Genomic DNA, 19,779 nt, shown 5'->3' on the forward strand with positions numbered 1-19,779 from the left:
GGGCCTTTTTCTACATAGCCATGACCCTCAGTAAGCTGTCCCTGCTCGTTGGCATCATGAGCTGCTGGTCCATTGGGGTGCAGCATCCGTACAAGCTGCTGAGAAGAGCATTTCCTTTCATTCTGGTCATGAAGGAGTCCTATAGCCTGTTACTTATTCAAGAAAAAAGAGAATTTTCTCCTTCAATTGATTTTAAATGAAAAAGATAATAAATTTTATTAAATAGTGAAATGGATCTGATTTATTATTTCAGAAAAAGTATTTGCGCTTATGGCACTGTTAGTGGAAAATCTACATATAAAAATCGAGCAAGAGGATAATTATTAACCTAGGAGGCATCTCTTAACTCTATGTATGCAGAGAATTACAAACTAAAATGTGGGAATTTAACTTTGCCACATCTGAATAAGAATAGGACTATACTATAACACTCCCCAGAAATTTTTACTATATACAGTGCTTACTGTATATAGTGCTTTCCTATGTATAGTACTTGGCTAATTGGCCATTAGCAAAATAAGTTTATATTAGCAAAATTTTAGAAGGAGCAACCTGGAATGGTTATGCAATTCGTGAAAGTTTTTCTAAAATGAATGTGACTCACACACTGAAATAAATACAATTTATTTAAAAATTTAAAGGGTTATCTCAGCAAAGGCTTGCTTTTCCTATTCTTTAGGTGAAAGATAGGGGGTGTATGCAGGTAGGCATCTTTTTACAGTAGTACTCACAGAGACCTATTATAATAATGTCCTCCAGGGGGCGTTAAATCTTCAGCAAAACTCCAAATTCACCAGTAGGCCTTTAAATCCAGTTAGCAAAAGCAGACAGTCCAGCTCTCTTCTCACTGGAATGCAGGAGTTCTGGGGCCCATATCCTGAATTTCACATCTCAGTCTTCTAGAGTAGGCTGCACAGTTTTTAGAAAGACTAGGATGGCATGAAACGCCCATGCCTTGGAGTGTGCGCACCAGTGTAGTCTGGCCACGTGGCTCTGAATGCCCTACAACAGGACTTGGGTTGGCTGACCCTCATGGTTCATGTTGGTAACCCTTTTAGAGACAACTGATATGTTTAAAAACTGTAGTGCCTTTTAAGGGCAGAAATGTGATTCCTGGAGGCCCAAAGGTAACCTGATATGGATTGAAGAAGGTGATGTGGGTCAAAATGGCAAAGGATACCTCCTTCCTCCTTAAGCCCACAAAGCACTATTTTTTTCTGTTATTTTTAAACGAAATCATCATGTAGGGGCCTGAAAACCTCTAAGTCTAGGCAACCAGCAACTTTCCATAGTAAAGTCTACGACTATAAAGTAACGCAGTATGGTGGTTAAGAGGTCTGTAGGTTCTGGAGTTGACTGATTGGGTTTCCTTATCTGCTTTGCCTATTATAAGCTCTAGGGTCCTGAATTCATTGCTTAAAACTCCCATGTCTCTGATTCCTCATGCACAAACTACCTCCTAGGGTAAGTGTAAGGATTAACTAAAAGAATCTCAAAAAAGTACTTGGGGCATAGTAAGTGTTCCATAAATGCAATCAGTGACTCCTATTCCTGAGTCTGGAACTGAAATCCCCATGGTATGGCTCCAATTTGTCTCTCGCTTCTCCCCTATGTAGACTCCTTCATCCCAAACACCTGCCTACACTTTTATCCTTCTGCTTCTTCTACCTCCCTTGGCTAAATCACCAACTGATGATATCCCACCCAAATTTCAAGGATTAACTGTAATGTTAGCTTAATGCCCTTTCTCCTCCCAAACCCTGTAATTCTCTCCTTTAAGAAGTGAGCTTTCCTGCCCTGGCTGGCATGGCTTAGTGACTGAGTGCTGGCCTACAAACCAAAGGGTTACTGGTTTGATTCCCAGTCAGGACACATGCCTGGGCTGTAGGCCAGGTCCCCAGTAGAGAGTGCATGAAGAGGCAACCGCACATTGATATTTCTCTCCCTCTCATTCTCTTTCCCTCCCCCTTTCTCTAAAAATTAATAAAGTCTTTTTAAAAAAACAACCCAAACCGATCTTTCCTCTATTTCTGAACAATATCAGGGACATAATAGTTTGTTAAAATTTATAGAACTGTACACCTAATATGGGTGCATTTTTAAATATGCAGATTATACCTCTTTAAACCAACCCAGTAGGAACATAATGAGAAGACCTCAATTTTGGAGAAAGATTTTGTTCAAATTCAACTTCTGATACTTTCTACCTGGCAGGGCATTGAACCTCTTTCACCTGCAGTTTCCTCTTACTTAAATAGGGTACAGTTGTTGCTTTTCCTCCTGTTGTAATAGCTTAAAGACATAATAGTATAAAAATGCCTTGCCCAGTGCTTACACACAGCTGATGTTGTGTGACTATGAGGACCTTGCTTTTTAGCACAGCTATTTCTATGTTGGTCACACACCCCTGTCCATTAGAAGGTAATGTTGGGAACAGAATATGGTCTGCCTTTCTCTTTTCTGTGTTTTTAGAATAAAGTAGAAGTGGTGCGTTTAGCTATAAAAAGACCTTTATAGCTAAACACACTAGTTTTCAGATAACAAACATTTAGAGGCATCCCGATCGATTAAGCCTCTGCCGGACACCGCTCTGTGTATTATCACCTGGGTTTACCAAGGGTTGGTATTCGAAAGTCTGACAGATACTTGGTGAATAATTCAGCTATGGCTCCCCTGAGAACAGTAGGGTTTAATAACACATCTTTCATTATCAGCTCTGTAGGTTCACCAGGGTTGTTCGTCTCTTTTTAAAGCAATGGGATGACTATACTGTTTTCTTGACCAATAAGTCACTCTGTTTTCCATGGTTCAAAGTTAAGCTTTTATTTGGTTTTAAATTAAAAAAATAAATTTCATTATTAAATAGTGAGATGGAGCTAACTAATGTTCAGATAGTAGCGGACTCAGGGATATACCACGGGGGGTACAATGGAGAGGTGGATCACCTAAACTAAAATCATTTGTTATGTTGTCACATCTGTTAAAAGTTCAACAGTGGCATAATTCAAAAGAAACTCAGATACAAAGTTTTAAATGTTTACAATGGATGGGAGAAGTAAACCACTTATTCTACTGCAATTGCACACAGATTTCTTTCTCAATGCCAGTCACTTTGGACACTATACCACAGTGCTAATGTCGTCGGGTTCATCCGCTTTCTTTTGCCTGCTTGGCAGGGATTTCAAGTATTCAAGGTGTCTGCGGGCATCCTCCTGATTTTGCCTCACATAATACACCACATATGAGATCACCATGGTGAACCAGCCAAACATGGTGACCAGCATGGCATAATCGGTAGTTTTTTTAGGGAGGTTACAAAGGTCAGCATCATTGGCAGCGTTGAGAAATGGCCTCCCCGCATGTTCATCCAACACGGATGTCTTGCAGATCACGTTGTGGGCCGTCTCGTGATTGGACGCCATGCTCCGCAGAACTTGCTGTAGAGTACAGTCGCAGTGCCAGGGGTTATTGGCAATTCTGGCCCTGGCCTTCAGGTTATTGAAGGCATTTTTGTGCACACTTTGAATCCGGTTGTCAGACAAGTCCAGAGTCTGCAAAGTTTCAGCTACTCCTTTGAAGGCATGCTCATCGATAAACTCAATGCCGTTTTTGGACAGGTTGAGAACTCTCAGTTGATGGAGGTCCTTAAAAATCTCATTGGGAATAGACGTGATCTGATTGGAGTCCAGATACAATAAGACTGTTTCAGGAGGAAGATCTCTAGGTATTTCCTTGAGATTTGCATTGCTGCAGGTGACATTTAAGCCCCCAGAGGAAGAACACAGACAGCCCTTGGGACACATACTGGCAGAATGAAAGCACAGTATCATAAGAACAAAACTTTGGAGGAGGAGACACATGGAGAGGGAACGGGTTAACCACAGGTCTACCAGATTCATGCTGGAATGTCCGCATAATCACAAGCCCATTCCTCATTTACTCCAACAAACAAGCGTGGCAACGGTTCCAGCCCTGTCCACACCGTTAATTTCCTTCTTGCGTGGTTCAAAAGGCTGCCACTAACACATGTGTCTCTTCATTATTCCTGTCCTTGCTTGGATACCTAAGGGAAAGCGAAACAGATGCAATTAGCTCTTTTGCAAAGGGAAGTACATTGCAATTAAAAGTATTCTCAGGCACCTGGCATTCTGTGTGGACAGGAGAGTTGGTTACGCAGGTAATTTCCATTAATACCACTGGGATTTATCTGCGTAATGGGAATCTCCTGTTCAAATCCCAGTTGCTGGGGAAGAAAACTGTCAATAAATGAAAACGTATCTGAATTATGTTGCCTTGTTTTTAGTTGTGCAGAATTAGAGCAAACGGTCCAGGTTTCTCTTGTCTCTATTGGTTCTTCTGAATCCATTCTAATGTCTACAACAGTAAACTTTAATTACACCTTTCTCCCTACAATAGCACGCACTAATGCAATTTAGCCCCGCATTTGGGCTACAATGAAAAATAACAATGATATTTCACAGGTAATGACTATAGATAGTAGTATCTGTCATGGCTTTTGACATTCCAATTTGGAATATTTTCTCTTATAGACATAAGAAATGAATGAATAAATTCCAACCTTCACAACAAAATGTTTCTAGGGATGTCAGCCCAGAATCTCCAAAAGAGTTCCCTCTCCTGTAACCTCCTGATTTTACATTATACCTGGGGGGATGCCCTTAACTGAATTTCCAAAGGATTCTCTTTCTGTTTTCTAAACAACATACCCCCTCCCAAATAGATCTTTAAATATGACACATACCTCCATGCCTTTTAAAATTTTTTTAAATTGATTTTTAGAGAGGTAAGGAAGGGGGGAGAGAAATACCAATCTGTTCCACATATTTATGCATTCGTTGGTTGCTTCTTGTATGTGCCCTGACCAGAGAGCCAACCTGCAACCTTGGCGTATTGGCATGACACTCTAACCAAATGAGCTACTCAACCAGGGCCTCTCCAAGCCTTTTTAAAATATAAGATTAGAAATAAGAAATAATAGCATCTAAGATTTCCCCAATAACCTATTATTTCCTTCCAGCAATAAATACAGGGTGGGGCAAAAGTAGGTTTACAGTTGTTCATATGGAAAATAATACAATAATTAATAAGTAATACAAGAATTAACTGTTTCATGTACTCACAACTGTCAACCTACTTTTGCCCCACCCTTATAAGTGTTTGAAGGGGCCTCAGAAATTGCAAAAATTAGGTAATATGAGCAAAGTTATGAGCTTACTCAAAAACAGAGATGAGAATGTAAGGTAACCTTCAAAGCCACTCTACCCTGTGGAGAGGAGAGGCATCTTCGGGGCCAGTTTGCAGAGGAGGCAAGCAGATCTGGGAGAGATTTTGTGACTTGCCCAAGGTCAAATAGCGTGTAGGTGGTAAAGAAAGGACTCAAGCCAAAGACTTCGTTCTGACTCATTAATCTCGCAACTCTTTCTGCTATCTCCAAAGCTCTGTTCCAGTTCCATCTGTTCTAGAAGGACAGTCAGGATCCAGGGAACATTGCTTGTGATTCCTGATGTTGTTATGTTGCAGCTCAATCCCAAGTGGAATACCCCATGGAGCTACATGGAAGGGGCTTTCTGCCTTGTGTAGGGAATCCATCCCTGACCTCAGAGTTTTCTCTCTCAGGACTGATGCAGCAACCTACATCCCTCTTTTTTTTTTTTTTTTAAAGATTTTACTTATTTTTAGAGAGGGGAAGAGACGGAGAAAGAGGAGAGAAACATGACTGTGTGGTTGCATTTCACACGCCCCCTGCTGGGGACCTGGCCTGCAAGCCAGGCATGTGCCCTACACTGGGAATCAAACCAGTAAAGCTCTGGTTCGCAGGCTGGTGCTCAATCCACCGAGCCATACCGGTTAGGCTCATCCCTCTTACAGCAGTGAGCAACAACATCTTTCAGCATGAGCAACAAATGACGCTCTGCAAACTTATCTTTTCTAAAGATCCCAGATGGAGAAATACAGAGGGAAACGACTTCAAATATCACCAAACTCACAGAAGAGAAGATTAATGTGAGCTGAAAACATAATGAACTGGGTTGTTAATCATGAAAAAAATGAGATTAGTGACAGCAGACTAGTGTAGATGTGCTTTTGGAATCCTGAGTCCCTTAAATGCCAGAGAATGCTAAAGAAGGACCCCTAGCCTTACTAGGCCATCCATCAATAGCTCATTTCTATTGCAGTGAAATTTTCTCTTCCTTCCATGTTGTCCTTCAAAAGTGGCATTTGGGGAGTCTAGGAATTGTCTAAATGGGAGAGAGAGAGAGAGAATAAACAGGTGTGGAGAGGAGGACACTCAGAGGAAAGAGGGCAACAGAAGGACAAGGCAAAGGGTCCTAGGAGAAGGGCACGGGAGAGGGGAGAAATGAATGTGATTAGACAAAATAAAGGGTGTCCATATCATCAAGCAACTTCCGCCAACTGAGTACATATGGCTAGCCTAAATCCTGCTCAAGGGTGGGAGGCCTTCTCTGGAGGACACTCCATGTCTCTCCAGAGGCAAATTAAGAATCTATCTGAAGAGAATTGTGTTCTAATTTAGACTATAAGCTTCATGAAGGAAGAGACTTCTTTTGCCTCATACAGGAACAACAGTAAACAAAAGCAGAAACTACACTGGATGTGTATTGCAGCTTTAATCTTCAGCAACAGTGTGCTGCTGGGCGAGTTGTTTAACCTCACTAAATCTCATTCCCCATACCTTCGTGTAAAGATTTAAAAAGTACCTAATTACAAGGTTGATTTGAGAATTATACAAGATAATCCATGTGAAGCATTTAGCATAATTCTTAATAGGTAGTATAGAGATGGATAATTATTAGCTATAGTTACTATTATTATCCTAGATACATTCCCAACTTCTAGCATAGAGCCTTACATGTAGTAAGGAATAAACACCTATTGTATGAATGAACCAATGAAGTACTGAAGCATCTAGCTGTGCTTTTTCTTCCTTACGGTAATTACTTTTGTTATTATTAATATAAACATTAGCCCATGAAATATCTATTGGTTTTATATTTCAACATGAGGGTTTTGGAAAAAAATCCTGAGTGCAGGCTCCTGGTTGATGAAAGGCAGAATGGGATTCTTTCTTAGTAGGCTCCTCCAGATTTAATCATGGTTTCTCCAGAATGGTCAATCCAATGGCCACAGTCACAGATAAGAAATGGTTGGGGCATATCCTGAGCTTTCCACATCAGAGTGCAATCCTTATTGAAATGGCATCCTTCCTGCCCCAAATGGTCCACCTACACACTAGATGGAATGCCTATTAGGAGTACAAATGCAGAGTATCCCTTGCATTTCAAGAGGCAGGACTCAACCTCAGTATTTCATTTTTTCTCCCTATAATGTTTGATAAAAGGAACATAAAGCTTTTGGGATTGGCTAGATTGCTGGGAGCTATGACTCAGCCTCTAGAGCCTCCACCCTCAGCTGGGACAAAGTGACAAGAGATACAGGATGTAGAAAGAGGAGCCCTTGGATGTCCAGGAGGCAGATAGTAAGGCCAAAGATATCGAGTCAAGGTCATCTTCAACAGATGATGGATAGAAGAGCTGCCTCTTCACTCTATTATGCTGAAATACCATTTCAGAAAGAGATTGCCATATTGTTATTGCCCTAAATTACTGGCTAGGGGAACAGTGGTTCTTGAAATAGGAAAACATGGGAAAATGTGACTTGGAGCAAAAAAAGTGGGTATTCTTCTGATATTGTGCAGCAGAGTACAGAGCCAAAGGGGAGCCTGAAAACCTCAGACTTTCTCCTTCTCTGTTTCCAGTTAGTCCTACTCACAAACCCAAAGTAGCAAACAAAGAGTGAGCAGAACAAACAGAAGGCCTGAGGTCCTCCTGGTCTGGGCAACAATAACAGCAGCAATTACTGCGTGTCCTTCTGATGAGGAACAAGACCCATCAGAGGGATAGACCAAATCCTACAGCATCTTTTCTCCTTCCTAACTCCCCATCTGCAATTCTCAACTCATTAGACTATTCTGTCCTTATCCCCTCATCTCCTTCTAATAGGTCTGGGGCAATCAGGAAGCTACAGTATTTCTGGATGTGGTGTCCAGGAATACCACACACGAATGAGCTGTGCCCCTAAGGACGGCTATTTTATCCCGGGTCCCGTGCCTTGCTCATACTCTCCTGTCACCCATGCTTCTGGGATACAGGAATTAATGTCGGGGTAGGGTGTAAACCATCAAACACTGTTTCCTGAAGAAAAAAAGTGGGGCCCTTAGCAGACTGCCTGAGAAGGCTTCTCTTTTAGTAGTTGATTAACATCCCTGTTTTCCCTCCTGTTTCTTCCATCACATCATTAGAGGACTCTCAATGTTTCTAACCCCAAAGCTTTCATTAACTCTTCTGAGATAACAGAGTGTATCAATTCAGAGAGAAATACCAGACACTTCAATTTCTTCCAATTACAGTCCATGTAATTCAGCTACCAAACAAAAGAATTTGATTAAAAAGCAAAAGCAAAACAGAAGTTCTTTCAATTCAAGACAAATAATTCAAATCAATGAGAAAAAACTTATAAATTTAAATAGTTAAAATTAAAATTCCTGTATGACAAAAAGTAAGACCATACACAAAGTGAAAGAACCATACACAAAGTGAAAGATGATTTAAAAACAAGGGCTTATTTCCTTAACATAAAGAAGTTCTTATGAAGGAATAGGAACTGATCCAGTGGAAAGATAGATAGAAAAATCACCAGTAAATCAGATGAAAAGATTCTTGATCTCACTGACAGTAAAATAAATTCAAGTTAACGTACCTATCATCTTGGTTTAAATTAGGAAAAATATCTAATGTCAATAAAAGTGGGAAGAACAAAGCACCCTCAGACACTTGATGAGGGGATAAGTTGGGGCACTCTTTCTGTATGAGCAATTTAGGAATATCTATCAAAGATAAAATTTTAGAACGAGATAGACTAACTTGTACTGATGTAAAGTTCTCCAAAGATGAAGACAAAAAGCAGCTTGAATAAAAAGAGCCCTTGGCATAAGCACAGCAAAAGTTACAAGTAGATTACAAAACAAATATCACCCAGAATCATCTGAAAAATCAAGTTATATGGAAGTACAACAACCAAGGAATTAAAGAAGCCACATTCATCCAGATGGGACACAGTACTAAGACAGGGAGTCAAAGCAGCTCTGCCTAATACACAGGAACAAACACAGGCAGGCTTCCAAAATAAGGAGACAAAGAAATAGGGCCCAAATGAAAGAAGAGAACAGAACTCCAGAAAAAGAACTAAATGAAATGGACATAAGCAACCTATCAGATGCAGAGTTCAAAACACCGATTAATAGGCTACTCAAGGAACTCATTGGATACTTCAGCATAAAAAAGATCCATGCAGAAGTGAAATTTACACTAACTGAAATAAAGAAAAATTTACAGGGAACCAATAGTAAAGAGGATGAAGACAAAAATCAAATCAATGATTTGGAACATAAGGAAGAAAAAAAATGTAATCAGAATAGCAATAAGAAAAAAGAATCCCCCAAAAAACAAGAATAGAATAAGGAGCCTCTGGGACATCTTCAAATGTACCAACAACTGAATCATAAGGGTGCCAGAAAGAGATGAGAAAGAGGAAGAAATTGAAAACTTATTTGAAAAAATAATGAAAGAAAACATCCCTAATTTGGTGAAAGAAATAGACATACAAGTCCAGGAAGCACAGAGAGTCCCAAACAAGATGGACACAAAAAGGCGCAAACTAAGACAAATCATAATTAAAATGCCAAAGGTAAAAGATAGGGAAAGAATCTTAAAAGCAGAAAAAGAAAAGCAGAAAATTACCTACAAAGGAGTTCCCATAAGACTGTCAGCTGATTTCTCAAAAGAAGCATTGCGGGCTAGAAGGTACTGGCAAGAAGTATTCAAGTGATGATAAAGGACCTACAACCTAGATTACTGTACCCAGCAAAGCTATAATTTAGGATTGAAGGACAGATAAAGTGCTTCCCAGGCAAGGTAAAGCTAAAGAAGTTCATCATCACCAAGTCCTTAATATATAAAATGTTAAAGGACTTATTTAAGAAAAAGAAGAAGATCAAAACTATGAACATTAAAATGGCAATAAATTCACAACTATCAACAGTTGAATCTAAAAAATAAATTAAGCGAACAGCAGAACATAAACAAAATCACATATATGGAGATCATTGGGAGGGAGGAGGGAGAGAAAGGGGGAAAAGGTACAAGGATAAAAAGTACAAATTTGTAGGTACTGAAAATAGACAGGGGGACGTTAAGAACAGTATAGGAAATGGAGTAGCCAAAGAACTTATATGCATGACCCACGGACATGAACTTAGGTGGGGGTGATTGCTGGAGGGAATGGGAGGTATCAGGTAAAGGAAGAAAAATTGGGACAACTGTAATAGCATAATCAATAAAATATATTTTAAAAAAGGATTCTTATAGCATAATCCCATTTGTGTAAAAAGTTTAAAAACAGAAGGTAAAAATGCAACCGTAGGTATATAATTTATATATTTACTTTTCTAAATGGCTGTGTAAGGAGCTATTAAAAGTGGTTAACTCTGGGGAGAGGAACTCAGGGCTGGCAGGGGAAAGAAACTGTCTTTTTATTTTATACCTTCTGTATGGTCTTAACTTCTTATGGTATGAAGGTGTTTTGTTTGTTTTTGTTTTATAATAAAGATTTAAAAGATTTAATACAAAAAGACAAAGAATTAGCTGGAAAACCAATCTGAATATACACCTCAGAAAGCCACTTTTGAGTACATAAAAGGGTTGATAAAATGACAATAAATACATATCTATCAAAATTTGAATTAAAAAAACCAAAATAAACGAACAGGCAGAACAGAGACAGACTCATAGACACAGAGATCATTCTGACGCTGGGCAGATGAGAGAGGAATTGGGGCACAGGGGGTGGGGGTGGGGGAATCTGTTAAAAAGTACATATTGGTAGTTATGGAATGGTCATGGAGATGTAAAATACAGCGTAGAGAATATAGTCAATAATATTCTAATAACTATGTATAGTGTCAGAGGGATATGAGACTTTTTGTTATTATATAAGTTAGTAATTTATGTAATGTGCAATCACTTGGGTGTACACCTGAAATGAATACAATAATGTATGTCAACCGTAATTGAAAATAAAAATGATAAAATAAGATTAAAATTAAAAAAGAGTTGGACAGAGGCGGCCAAGAGGGTCAGGCAAATGAGAAGACAATCAAGTTTTAAAAGCTGCACGTGTTTGAACATGCGAGCCCAAATACACCAATGAACAATTTTGAGGCCGTATATAAAAATAAAAGTCTAACTCATGGCCTGCAGTGACCAACCCCAATCAGCCAGGCCTTGATCAGTAACTGCCAGCTTCCCTAATTTTTGTCCCTGTTTCCAACTTCAGAATAACCACGGACAGCCACATCTGCTCCCCTAACAAATCCCAGAGGATGCTCTGGTTCTAATTAGCCTGCTGCCAGCCTCCCCATGCCAAGAGCCTTCATCAGGGCATACTGAAGCTGTTCGTTTTTCCCACTATAAAGCTTTTACACTTCCCTTCTCGCATTTGATTCTCTGCCAAATACAAGGGATCATGGTTAAGCCCCTTGCTATAAAAGGCTTGGAAAAAATGGCCTTTGCTTGTTCTCCTTTGGGGAGTGTTTGTTTATTTTCATAAACCCTAAAGTTTGAGTACATGATATTTTCAGTGCAATATTTCAAAAATTAGCTTTATCACCTATCATGGAAATTATATACTTATTTTTTAATATGCTCAGATCTTTTTATTATAAGCTACCTGTAGGTTGCATAAGCCATCAATGTGTGTAATTCCTGACCAGAAATTTAGGGAGACTTGGGACCTGAAAAATTCAGGTCGAATGAATTGTACAAGTAATTTTCTCTACTGTTGCTCTTTGAGGTCATGTTTGTAGATACTGCTCCTTCCTTCACATCTTTAGCACTGAGGCCTGCCACAAATTTTAGTTCTACATATCTATTCACAACCACCTCTCACCATCAGATTCCTCCAGGGGTTCAAACTGGGCATTCTGCAAAGTAAAATCACTTTCACCCTTCACCTCCACCCAGTTACCTTCCTTCTCTGCCGAAAATCACCCATTCTTCCCTCCTGCTTTTATTAAACAGTTTTTATTTTTATTTTCTCTTCTATCTCTCCCCTGCTTTATATTTCCACTGTCTCTTTCCTGTCCATCATAGTATTCTGAAAGCAGAAGAACTGCCTTCCAGACTGCCCGTGTACAGTCGGCCCTGGTCCCATCCCCCTCTACTGTCAGGGTAAAGGAACACTCTAATCAGGTATTCCCACTGGTCAAAAAGCTTTCATGCCCTGCTGTTGTCCACAGCAATCCTGCTTTTCCAGTCCTATCTCCCATCATACTTCCTTACCCAGGCACAGGAACCTGAGCTTAGTAACACAGATCAATGATTAAAAAGCTGAAATGGCATTTGAAATATGGGATTTATCAGGAACCATCCTCACAGAAGAGCTCTACAGTTTGCAATAGCTTTCCTGGCTTTAAATCTGACTATGGCAATCTGGCCCATGAGTCATGTAGGTGGTCCATTCCTAACAGCAGTATGATAATTTAGTTAAGGATATGAACTGATAGGCAGGCAGATACAGGACAACATGGAGGATCTTTATACTTAAAAAGAGTATAAGCTGCTTGCAGATCCAGAGCTGTTTAAGGCAGGGAGCTCCCCAAACCTTCAAACTCTCCTTTCTCTAATATCCTAGCCTACTATATTATTTATCATTTTCTTGTTCAATGAATATAGAAATCCTAAGTGAGGTGTCAAGTTTCTGTGTGAAGGTTGGCTGGTACATGTTTTGTGAATCTAACATCTTCTTACCCACTTTGATGGCAAAAGGAGTCAAGACATACCTATCCTGTCACCTCCCCAAGAAGAGGTGAGAGTTATTATATGACCCATGGAGGTAGACAGCAAAGTGTCCTAAAATAAGAACCAGATTGGCTCATTGTTTGATGATGGAGCTGGGTGATGTTTTAATGTTGGAGGGAGCCTTTACTCCCAGAGTTTATCAAAAAAGGGATGGGAACTGATTTCCTGTAGGTCAGACCTGGCCACCTGGGGGAGTGAGATCCCCAAGGGAGGATATCCTGTGTTCCAGAACTCAGTTTCAGGCACTGATTTTCCTCTTTTGAAACCTATTTCATAAAATAAACATTTAAGCAAATCCTCAATGTATTAGGGTGAAAAAACTCGACTCTTATGAACACATTGCCTCCTTTCTACATGACCTGATGCCCATAGATCTCCAGGGTGGATTTAAAAGTTCTTCCCACTCAGGAACACACTGGAAAAACAACCAACAAACAAAAAATCACTTTTTTTGAGCCATGATCTATCTTGCTATGGGTACTAAACATAGAATAAATATGACTATGTCTTTGCTAACATCTGTATTTATTATTCAACATGCAAGTTTATAGAGAGTCTGTGTGGGAACCCATATATCCAGTTTCTTTTTGCTATTCTATTATTATTATTTCTCAGCAAGTGCCTATGGCATTAACAATATTGATAGCTCTGCAAACTCTTAACACATAATCTACATAAATGTAGACTCCCAAAGACTTGTCAGGACCCAGAGGCAACCAGAAAGTTTTGGAAAGCAGTAATTTAGGCTGAACTCTCTTGCATTTCTATGTAGGATGAGTGACTGTTACCATTATTCAAAAATTGATTATGCTTAACCCTATCCATTGACTGGGTCAGAAGGGTACAGAATTGACGTCCAAAACTAGGGTTCAGAAACTGGATTCAAACCTTCTGAGGAATGAATTTTAAGAATTTAGTGAGTAATTAACACATCCATGCCTTAGCTGCCCAAGGACTAGGATCAATAATATCTACCTCACTGGTCTTGTCAATGACAAAATGAAATAGATATATGTGAAACATGCTTCGGAAACCATCAATGATCATTCAAAGATGATGTTCTGTTATGGGTTTCAGTATTTAGTTGTTCCTCTAAAATGTCAGATCATTCTTTTTCTAGAGAATTATTTTTTCACTAAGAATTATTTTATCACTAAGAAGTGATTCCCACACAATGGCTCCCAACCTTTTTGGCCCCAGGGACTGGTTTCATGGAAGGCAGTTTTTCCACAGTGGTGGGGGGGAGGTGGAGGAGGGGAGAGAGGAGGCAGAGCTCAGGCAGCAATGACAGTTGTGTCTGTGGATGGGGAGAAGGGAGGATCATGCTACAATATATTTAACCTGAATCTCATGGATAGAAAAGGATCTGACCAATCCAAAACTTGAGACATTTTACAGGGTGACTAGGGGTTTTTAAGGGTCATTGAAGGGAAGTAAGAGAAAATGAAAACAGGTTGCAGAGGTGTTCTAGATTAAAGGAAAAAGAGATGTGACCACTAAAGGCAATGCAAATGGACCTCTGGATTAAAAAAAATGCTAGGAAAGGTCATTATTGGAACAATTGGGTAAAATTTTAAATACAAACTGTATGTTAAGTATTATATCAAATTTACATTTCTTGAGCTTTATCATATGAGTGGGAAGGAGAGCTTGTTTGTTTTTAGGAGGCACGTGCTAAAGTATTTTTGGGTAAAGTGATAGGGCAACTGCAGCTTTCATATCATCCAGCAAAAACAAAACTATATTTATATGTGAAAATAGAGACAAATGTGGCAAAGAATTAACAATTGGTAAATGAAAAGTGACATGTAGAAAAGGGTTCATTGTACTAATTTTTCAATGTGTCTGAAAGTCTCCAGTTTTTCCAAATGAAAATTTGGATGAGGGGAGAGTATATCCTTAAAAATAAACAATAACAAAAATGAACTTTGAGAGGTGGAGAAATCCCATTTTAGGAATACTAGTCAGAGTGTGGCTGATATCCTTGTAGTGACACAAAATGGAAACCCAAGGTAAAACGAGCATTTTTTAAAATTGCATTTCATGCAAGACTAGAAAAAGGGTTGGCACACTGACACAGGACACATGGGAGGACCTGTTTTTCACTGGGCTGCTTGGAATGCATGGCTTGGCTACTTACTAATCATGTAATCTCTCTATCCCAAAATTTTCTCAGCTGAACATGGAGGGTAATAGTAGCTTCCACCTCAAAGAAAGCACACATGAAACACTTAGAAAGGCTTCTGTAACATGATAGACTCTTAGCAAGAGTTGCTATTACTGTCATTTCTATTACTACTGTTATCGTCATCATTATCATCCTCCTCCTCATCATAATATTACACTTTGCCTTCTCTCAGCTAGGACAATAATGTGGGATCTAGGGAGGGCTACCCTGCCCTTATTGCAGTAAGGGGAATAATTCTGATGGTGGCTAAAATTCCTGGGACATCTGCTATGTACAAGGCACTTAACCAAATGCTTTACTTTGAAAGTGGAGATAAATTTTGCCCCAGTTTCCTCATATCTCCTTTAGAGGACTTAGATGATGAGATTTAGGATTCTAAGATGATGATATTTAGATGAGATTTTGAATTTTGAGTTGTTGCTATAATGGGTTAAGACTTTTGGGGATGTTGGGATATGATGAACATATTTTCCATGGGGATGGGTGTAAATCTTTGGGGGCCAGAGAGTAGATCATGGCAGACTGAAAAATGTTCCCCAAAATATCTAGGTCCTTATTGCTAGAACTCATAAATGTAACATTTTATGGTAAAAGAGACTTTGGAAGTGTGATTAGGATTTTGAGATGAAGGGATTATCCTGGATCAACTGGGTGAGTCCTAAATGTAATTCCAAACACCCTTATATGAAGCATAATTGGGATAGTCGACACATAAGAGAATGAGGTAATATGAGTACTGAAGTGGAGATTGAAGTGATGTGGCCACAAGTCAAGAAATGCTGGCAGCCACGAGAAGCTGGAAGCATCAGGAATAAGTTCTCCCCTAGAGCCTGTGGATGGAATGCACCCTGCAGACAAATTGATTTTGGTCCAGTGAAACACTTCAAACTTCTGACCTTCTGAACTGTAGGAAAATAGATTTGTGTGATCTTAAGCCACACAATTTGTGGTAATTTGCTACAGCAGCCATAGAAAATGAACACAGGTGTTAATGGCATTCTATCCAACTCTCCATTACACAGGTTTAAGGACTTCTGCAGCAACTAATGCCTGGCTTAGCTCAGAGTCTCCTGGCAGCCAAAGGAAGAAGACAAGTATATCAAATTACAATATGGTCATTATCTAATATAATACAAAGTATTAGTTATTAGCAGAGCAAATCTTTTTCAAAACTTCTAAAAATTTTCAGAATTTTTAAAATATCCTATAAAAGGGCTACCATACAACATAATGGATGATATCATTAAATTTTCACTGATGATGTTTCTATATTCTTCTTTGGCTTTAGGCATAAGGTGAAATCACTGCTCTGTGAAAGACTTGTTAAGCCACAGGAAGCTAAATGATCATTTAGGAATGATGTATACTACAAATGCACAACAAAACAGAGATAGAATAATTAGGACGTCCCATATAATGTATGTGTGTGAGTGGGAGGTTCATAAAATTTACTATACGAAGACTCTGACAGTGAGAAGCAGTACTTGGACAACAGGCTCAAGCAGAAACTGTTCCAGACAAAATGAGACACAAGATCCTATTACTATACACAACATTCTGAAGAGTTAGGAGAGAACCTACGCAAATCTACAGTATGCCATTTCAAAAGAATATGTCAGTCCCTGACTAAGACTAAAACAACTTTTGTTTAGAGCTCACAGTCTTCCAGGACATCAACATAAATTTTCTTCTGTGGACTACTAACTTTTAATTTTAGAAATATTATAAAACAAATATGATTTTTATAAATTAAAGAGACTATCCAGAATTCAAACATCTAACAAATGAAATATTTTATTCTTCTACACCTAATAAAATATGCACACACACATATCATTTTATAATTGCCATTTTAGCATAGGTAATAATTTTTTTCTTTTCTAAGGTTCTAAATTGTCATGACATTTATCATTTTAACATCTGCATAATGCCTCAGTGAATGGAATTATATATTAGAGCTATTTAAATATTATTCTTTTGTTAGATATTCTGGTCTTCTCCCAATTTTGCTAATTATTTACCATAAATAATGTGAAATTGAAATGCATATTTTGAGTCAATAAATTTTCCCTGTCAGATAATTTTCTTAAGATAAATTCTGAGAGGTGAGACTACTTGAGTCAAAGGTTTCTCAACTTCTCATCCGAAATCTCTTCATGGTCTGTGATCAAGAGGGTCCCACCTTTTGGTGTGTCTGGGCCACACTGCAAAAAGAAGATTGTCTTGGGTCACACATTAAATACACAAACACTAATGAAAACTGATGAGCAAAAAAAAGGTTTAAGTAAATTTACGTGTTTGTGTTGGGCTGCATTCACAGGCATCCTGGTGGCTGCAAGTGGCTCATGGGGCTACAGGTTGGACACTTCTGGTACATCATTGAAAGAGCTATTGCAGAACAGATGGGCAATGTCTTTAAAATGACAGATTTTGTTATTTCTGTCCAGTTTATATTGAATGTGTGTCGATAGTGTCAAAACTAAACAATGTAGAGTTGTTCCATGGGGAAGGTCGCAGCTCCAAAAGGCTGAGTCTCCTTCCCCTACTTTCAACCATTGTGGATCTTAGTCATAGCGGCACTTGAAGGAGCTGGCTCTGTCCATTTTCTCCTTGGTCAGTGCAAAGCAGACCAGAGAAGCAGGATACTATTTTTGGTCAAAATTGGTATTTAAAAAACCTGTTTATTTTCAGTTCCTAAAACATTTTCTTGGCCATAGCCCACTATTTTTCTTAAGAGGAGTCACTGGGGGAAAATAATGCCCTGTATATGTTTTTGTTTTTTATTTAAAACATAACTGTGCAAAGATAAATGTATAAGATTGTTTCTTCACTAAGGCACCATTTGTCATAGCAAAAGCAAAAACAAAAATTAAAAAATAAACTGTACCATAAAAGTCCATCAGCCCATCACAAAAAAATTAAATATGGTACATCAGTACAGAAGAAAGAAGCAATCTACAGAGCTTGATTTAAAATAAAAAGGATCTCAAATATATATCAAGTGAAAAGTGTACATGTAGGATCACATTTATGGAAAGCAAAACAGAACTATCTATACACACACATGTCTAGTTAAAAAGTTATGGAAGAACAGCAAAAAATTGACAATAATCTTACCTCTTGGGGTTGGTTCTGGAGTTCATGGTAAGAAAAACAATTTTTATTTTTTATCTTATACCTTTTTCTATTACTGCAACTTTTGGTCATGAGCATGATCATAATAATAACTAGGTAATAAACAAAGGGATTAGCCAGTAGGCATTGACTGATAACCTGTTTTCTATTAGGAGCTGCAAGGATTACAAAATATGCAAGGTACGGTGTGTCTTTAAACCCGTTGAATCACCCTGGGCAGCCGTTGAAACTTGGCGAACCTCAGCAGGGTGTCCCAGTTATGGCACCACTGGGAGATCCTGGAAAGTGGATTAACTGCTCAGCTTCCCCAACTATAAATCAGAATAACACTTATTTCATGGGTTTGTAATATGATTCTGATAATGCCTACACCATAGCACATGTTATACACATATTATTAACCCCACATATACCTTCAAAGAGATCAGAATCAAGTTTAGATTTTCCAAGGGCTCTGTGGAATACTATGTGTCTGAGAGTTTTACCAAATGAATATTGTGAAGTCACGTAAGTCTGAGAAATGTCCTTTTTGAGAGTCACAATAGGCACCAGCCTTTAAATGTTCTGAAAAATTATAGCAAAGTCACCCATGAACTCAGCATTTCCTGAAAGTACTTGGTCCCCCTGCCAAAGGCCTCCCCATGCTCCATTATTTTGCAGCATAACCACCTACAGGATATGATATTTGCTAACCAGATCTAATTAAACCACATTTACTACTACTACTACTACTACTACTACTACTACTACTACTACTACTACTACACTCTTTACCCAAATATTCTGGAGTTGACAAGCTTTGCAAATAAAAATTCTATTTGCACTTGATTGTCTTAGCCTTTATAATATTACCACAGAGAAATAACCAACACCAAAAAGTTAATAATCCACAGCTATTTCTAAGGGTAATTTTGTTAAATTAAGGAAATGCCCCTTGATTAAAGTTCTTCATGCCAGTAAGGAGATGAAAAAGAATGGGTTAGAATTATGTTGAATTTTATCCTCTCCTTTTGCCTCATCCTCAGTCACCACTTTCATGTTTGAAAAGGCCATTAATGACATGCTCCCTAAAGGCCTTGAAAAGCTTACAGAGTGGTGTTTCAAAGGGCTTTGATATTAGACATACCTGAGTTTGTCTAACTTCGCCATTCCACCACTTTCTAGTTACCAATCAGTGCCAGTAACTCACTACTTACCACTTTTATGACTTTTAGAGAATGTTACTTAACATTGGACATCAATTTTTTTATCTATAAAATGGTCATGATAATTCTTATTTCACGTAGTATGGTGAATTGTCTTTAAAAAATGACTTCCACTATTTCTGATCCTGTATTATCCATCCTCTTTTGCAATGTAACCTGGAAGCCCCTCCCATCAAGAGGAGTCTACACCCTCCCTCCTTCAATCTAGGCTGTCTTTGGGATTTGCTTTGACCGCACATGAGGTGGAAATGACATTATGCCAGTTTTAAGCATAGGTCTTTACAAGAGGCCATGC

At 38.7% G+C, this 19,779-nt stretch overlaps 1 protein-coding gene across 2 annotated transcripts in view; it reads right to left on the bottom strand.

Moving 5' to 3' along the window:
- Positions 1 to 2,875: 2,875 nt before the first annotated feature.
- LRRC3B (leucine rich repeat containing 3B) overlaps positions 2,876 to 19,779 on the bottom strand; it is an 82,003-nt gene continuing 65,099 nt past the window's right edge. For both annotated transcript variants that reach the window (XM_054595840.1, XM_054595841.1), the window contains exon 3: positions 2,876 to 4,063. In XM_054595840.1, the coding sequence (XP_054451815.1) occupies positions 3,120 to 3,899 (780 nt within the window). In that variant the 5' untranslated portion in view covers positions 3,900 to 4,063 and the 3' untranslated portion in view covers positions 2,876 to 3,119. The remainder of the gene's footprint in view (positions 4,064 to 19,779) is intronic.

The sequence above is a fragment of the Pteronotus mesoamericanus genome, unplaced genomic scaffold (assembly GCF_021234165.1).
Source record: "Pteronotus mesoamericanus isolate MK-2021 breed Mesoamerican mustached bat unplaced genomic scaffold, CSHL_Meso_final scaffold_54, whole genome shotgun sequence".
Classification (NCBI taxonomy): Eukaryota; Metazoa; Chordata; class Mammalia; order Chiroptera; family Mormoopidae; genus Pteronotus; species Pteronotus mesoamericanus.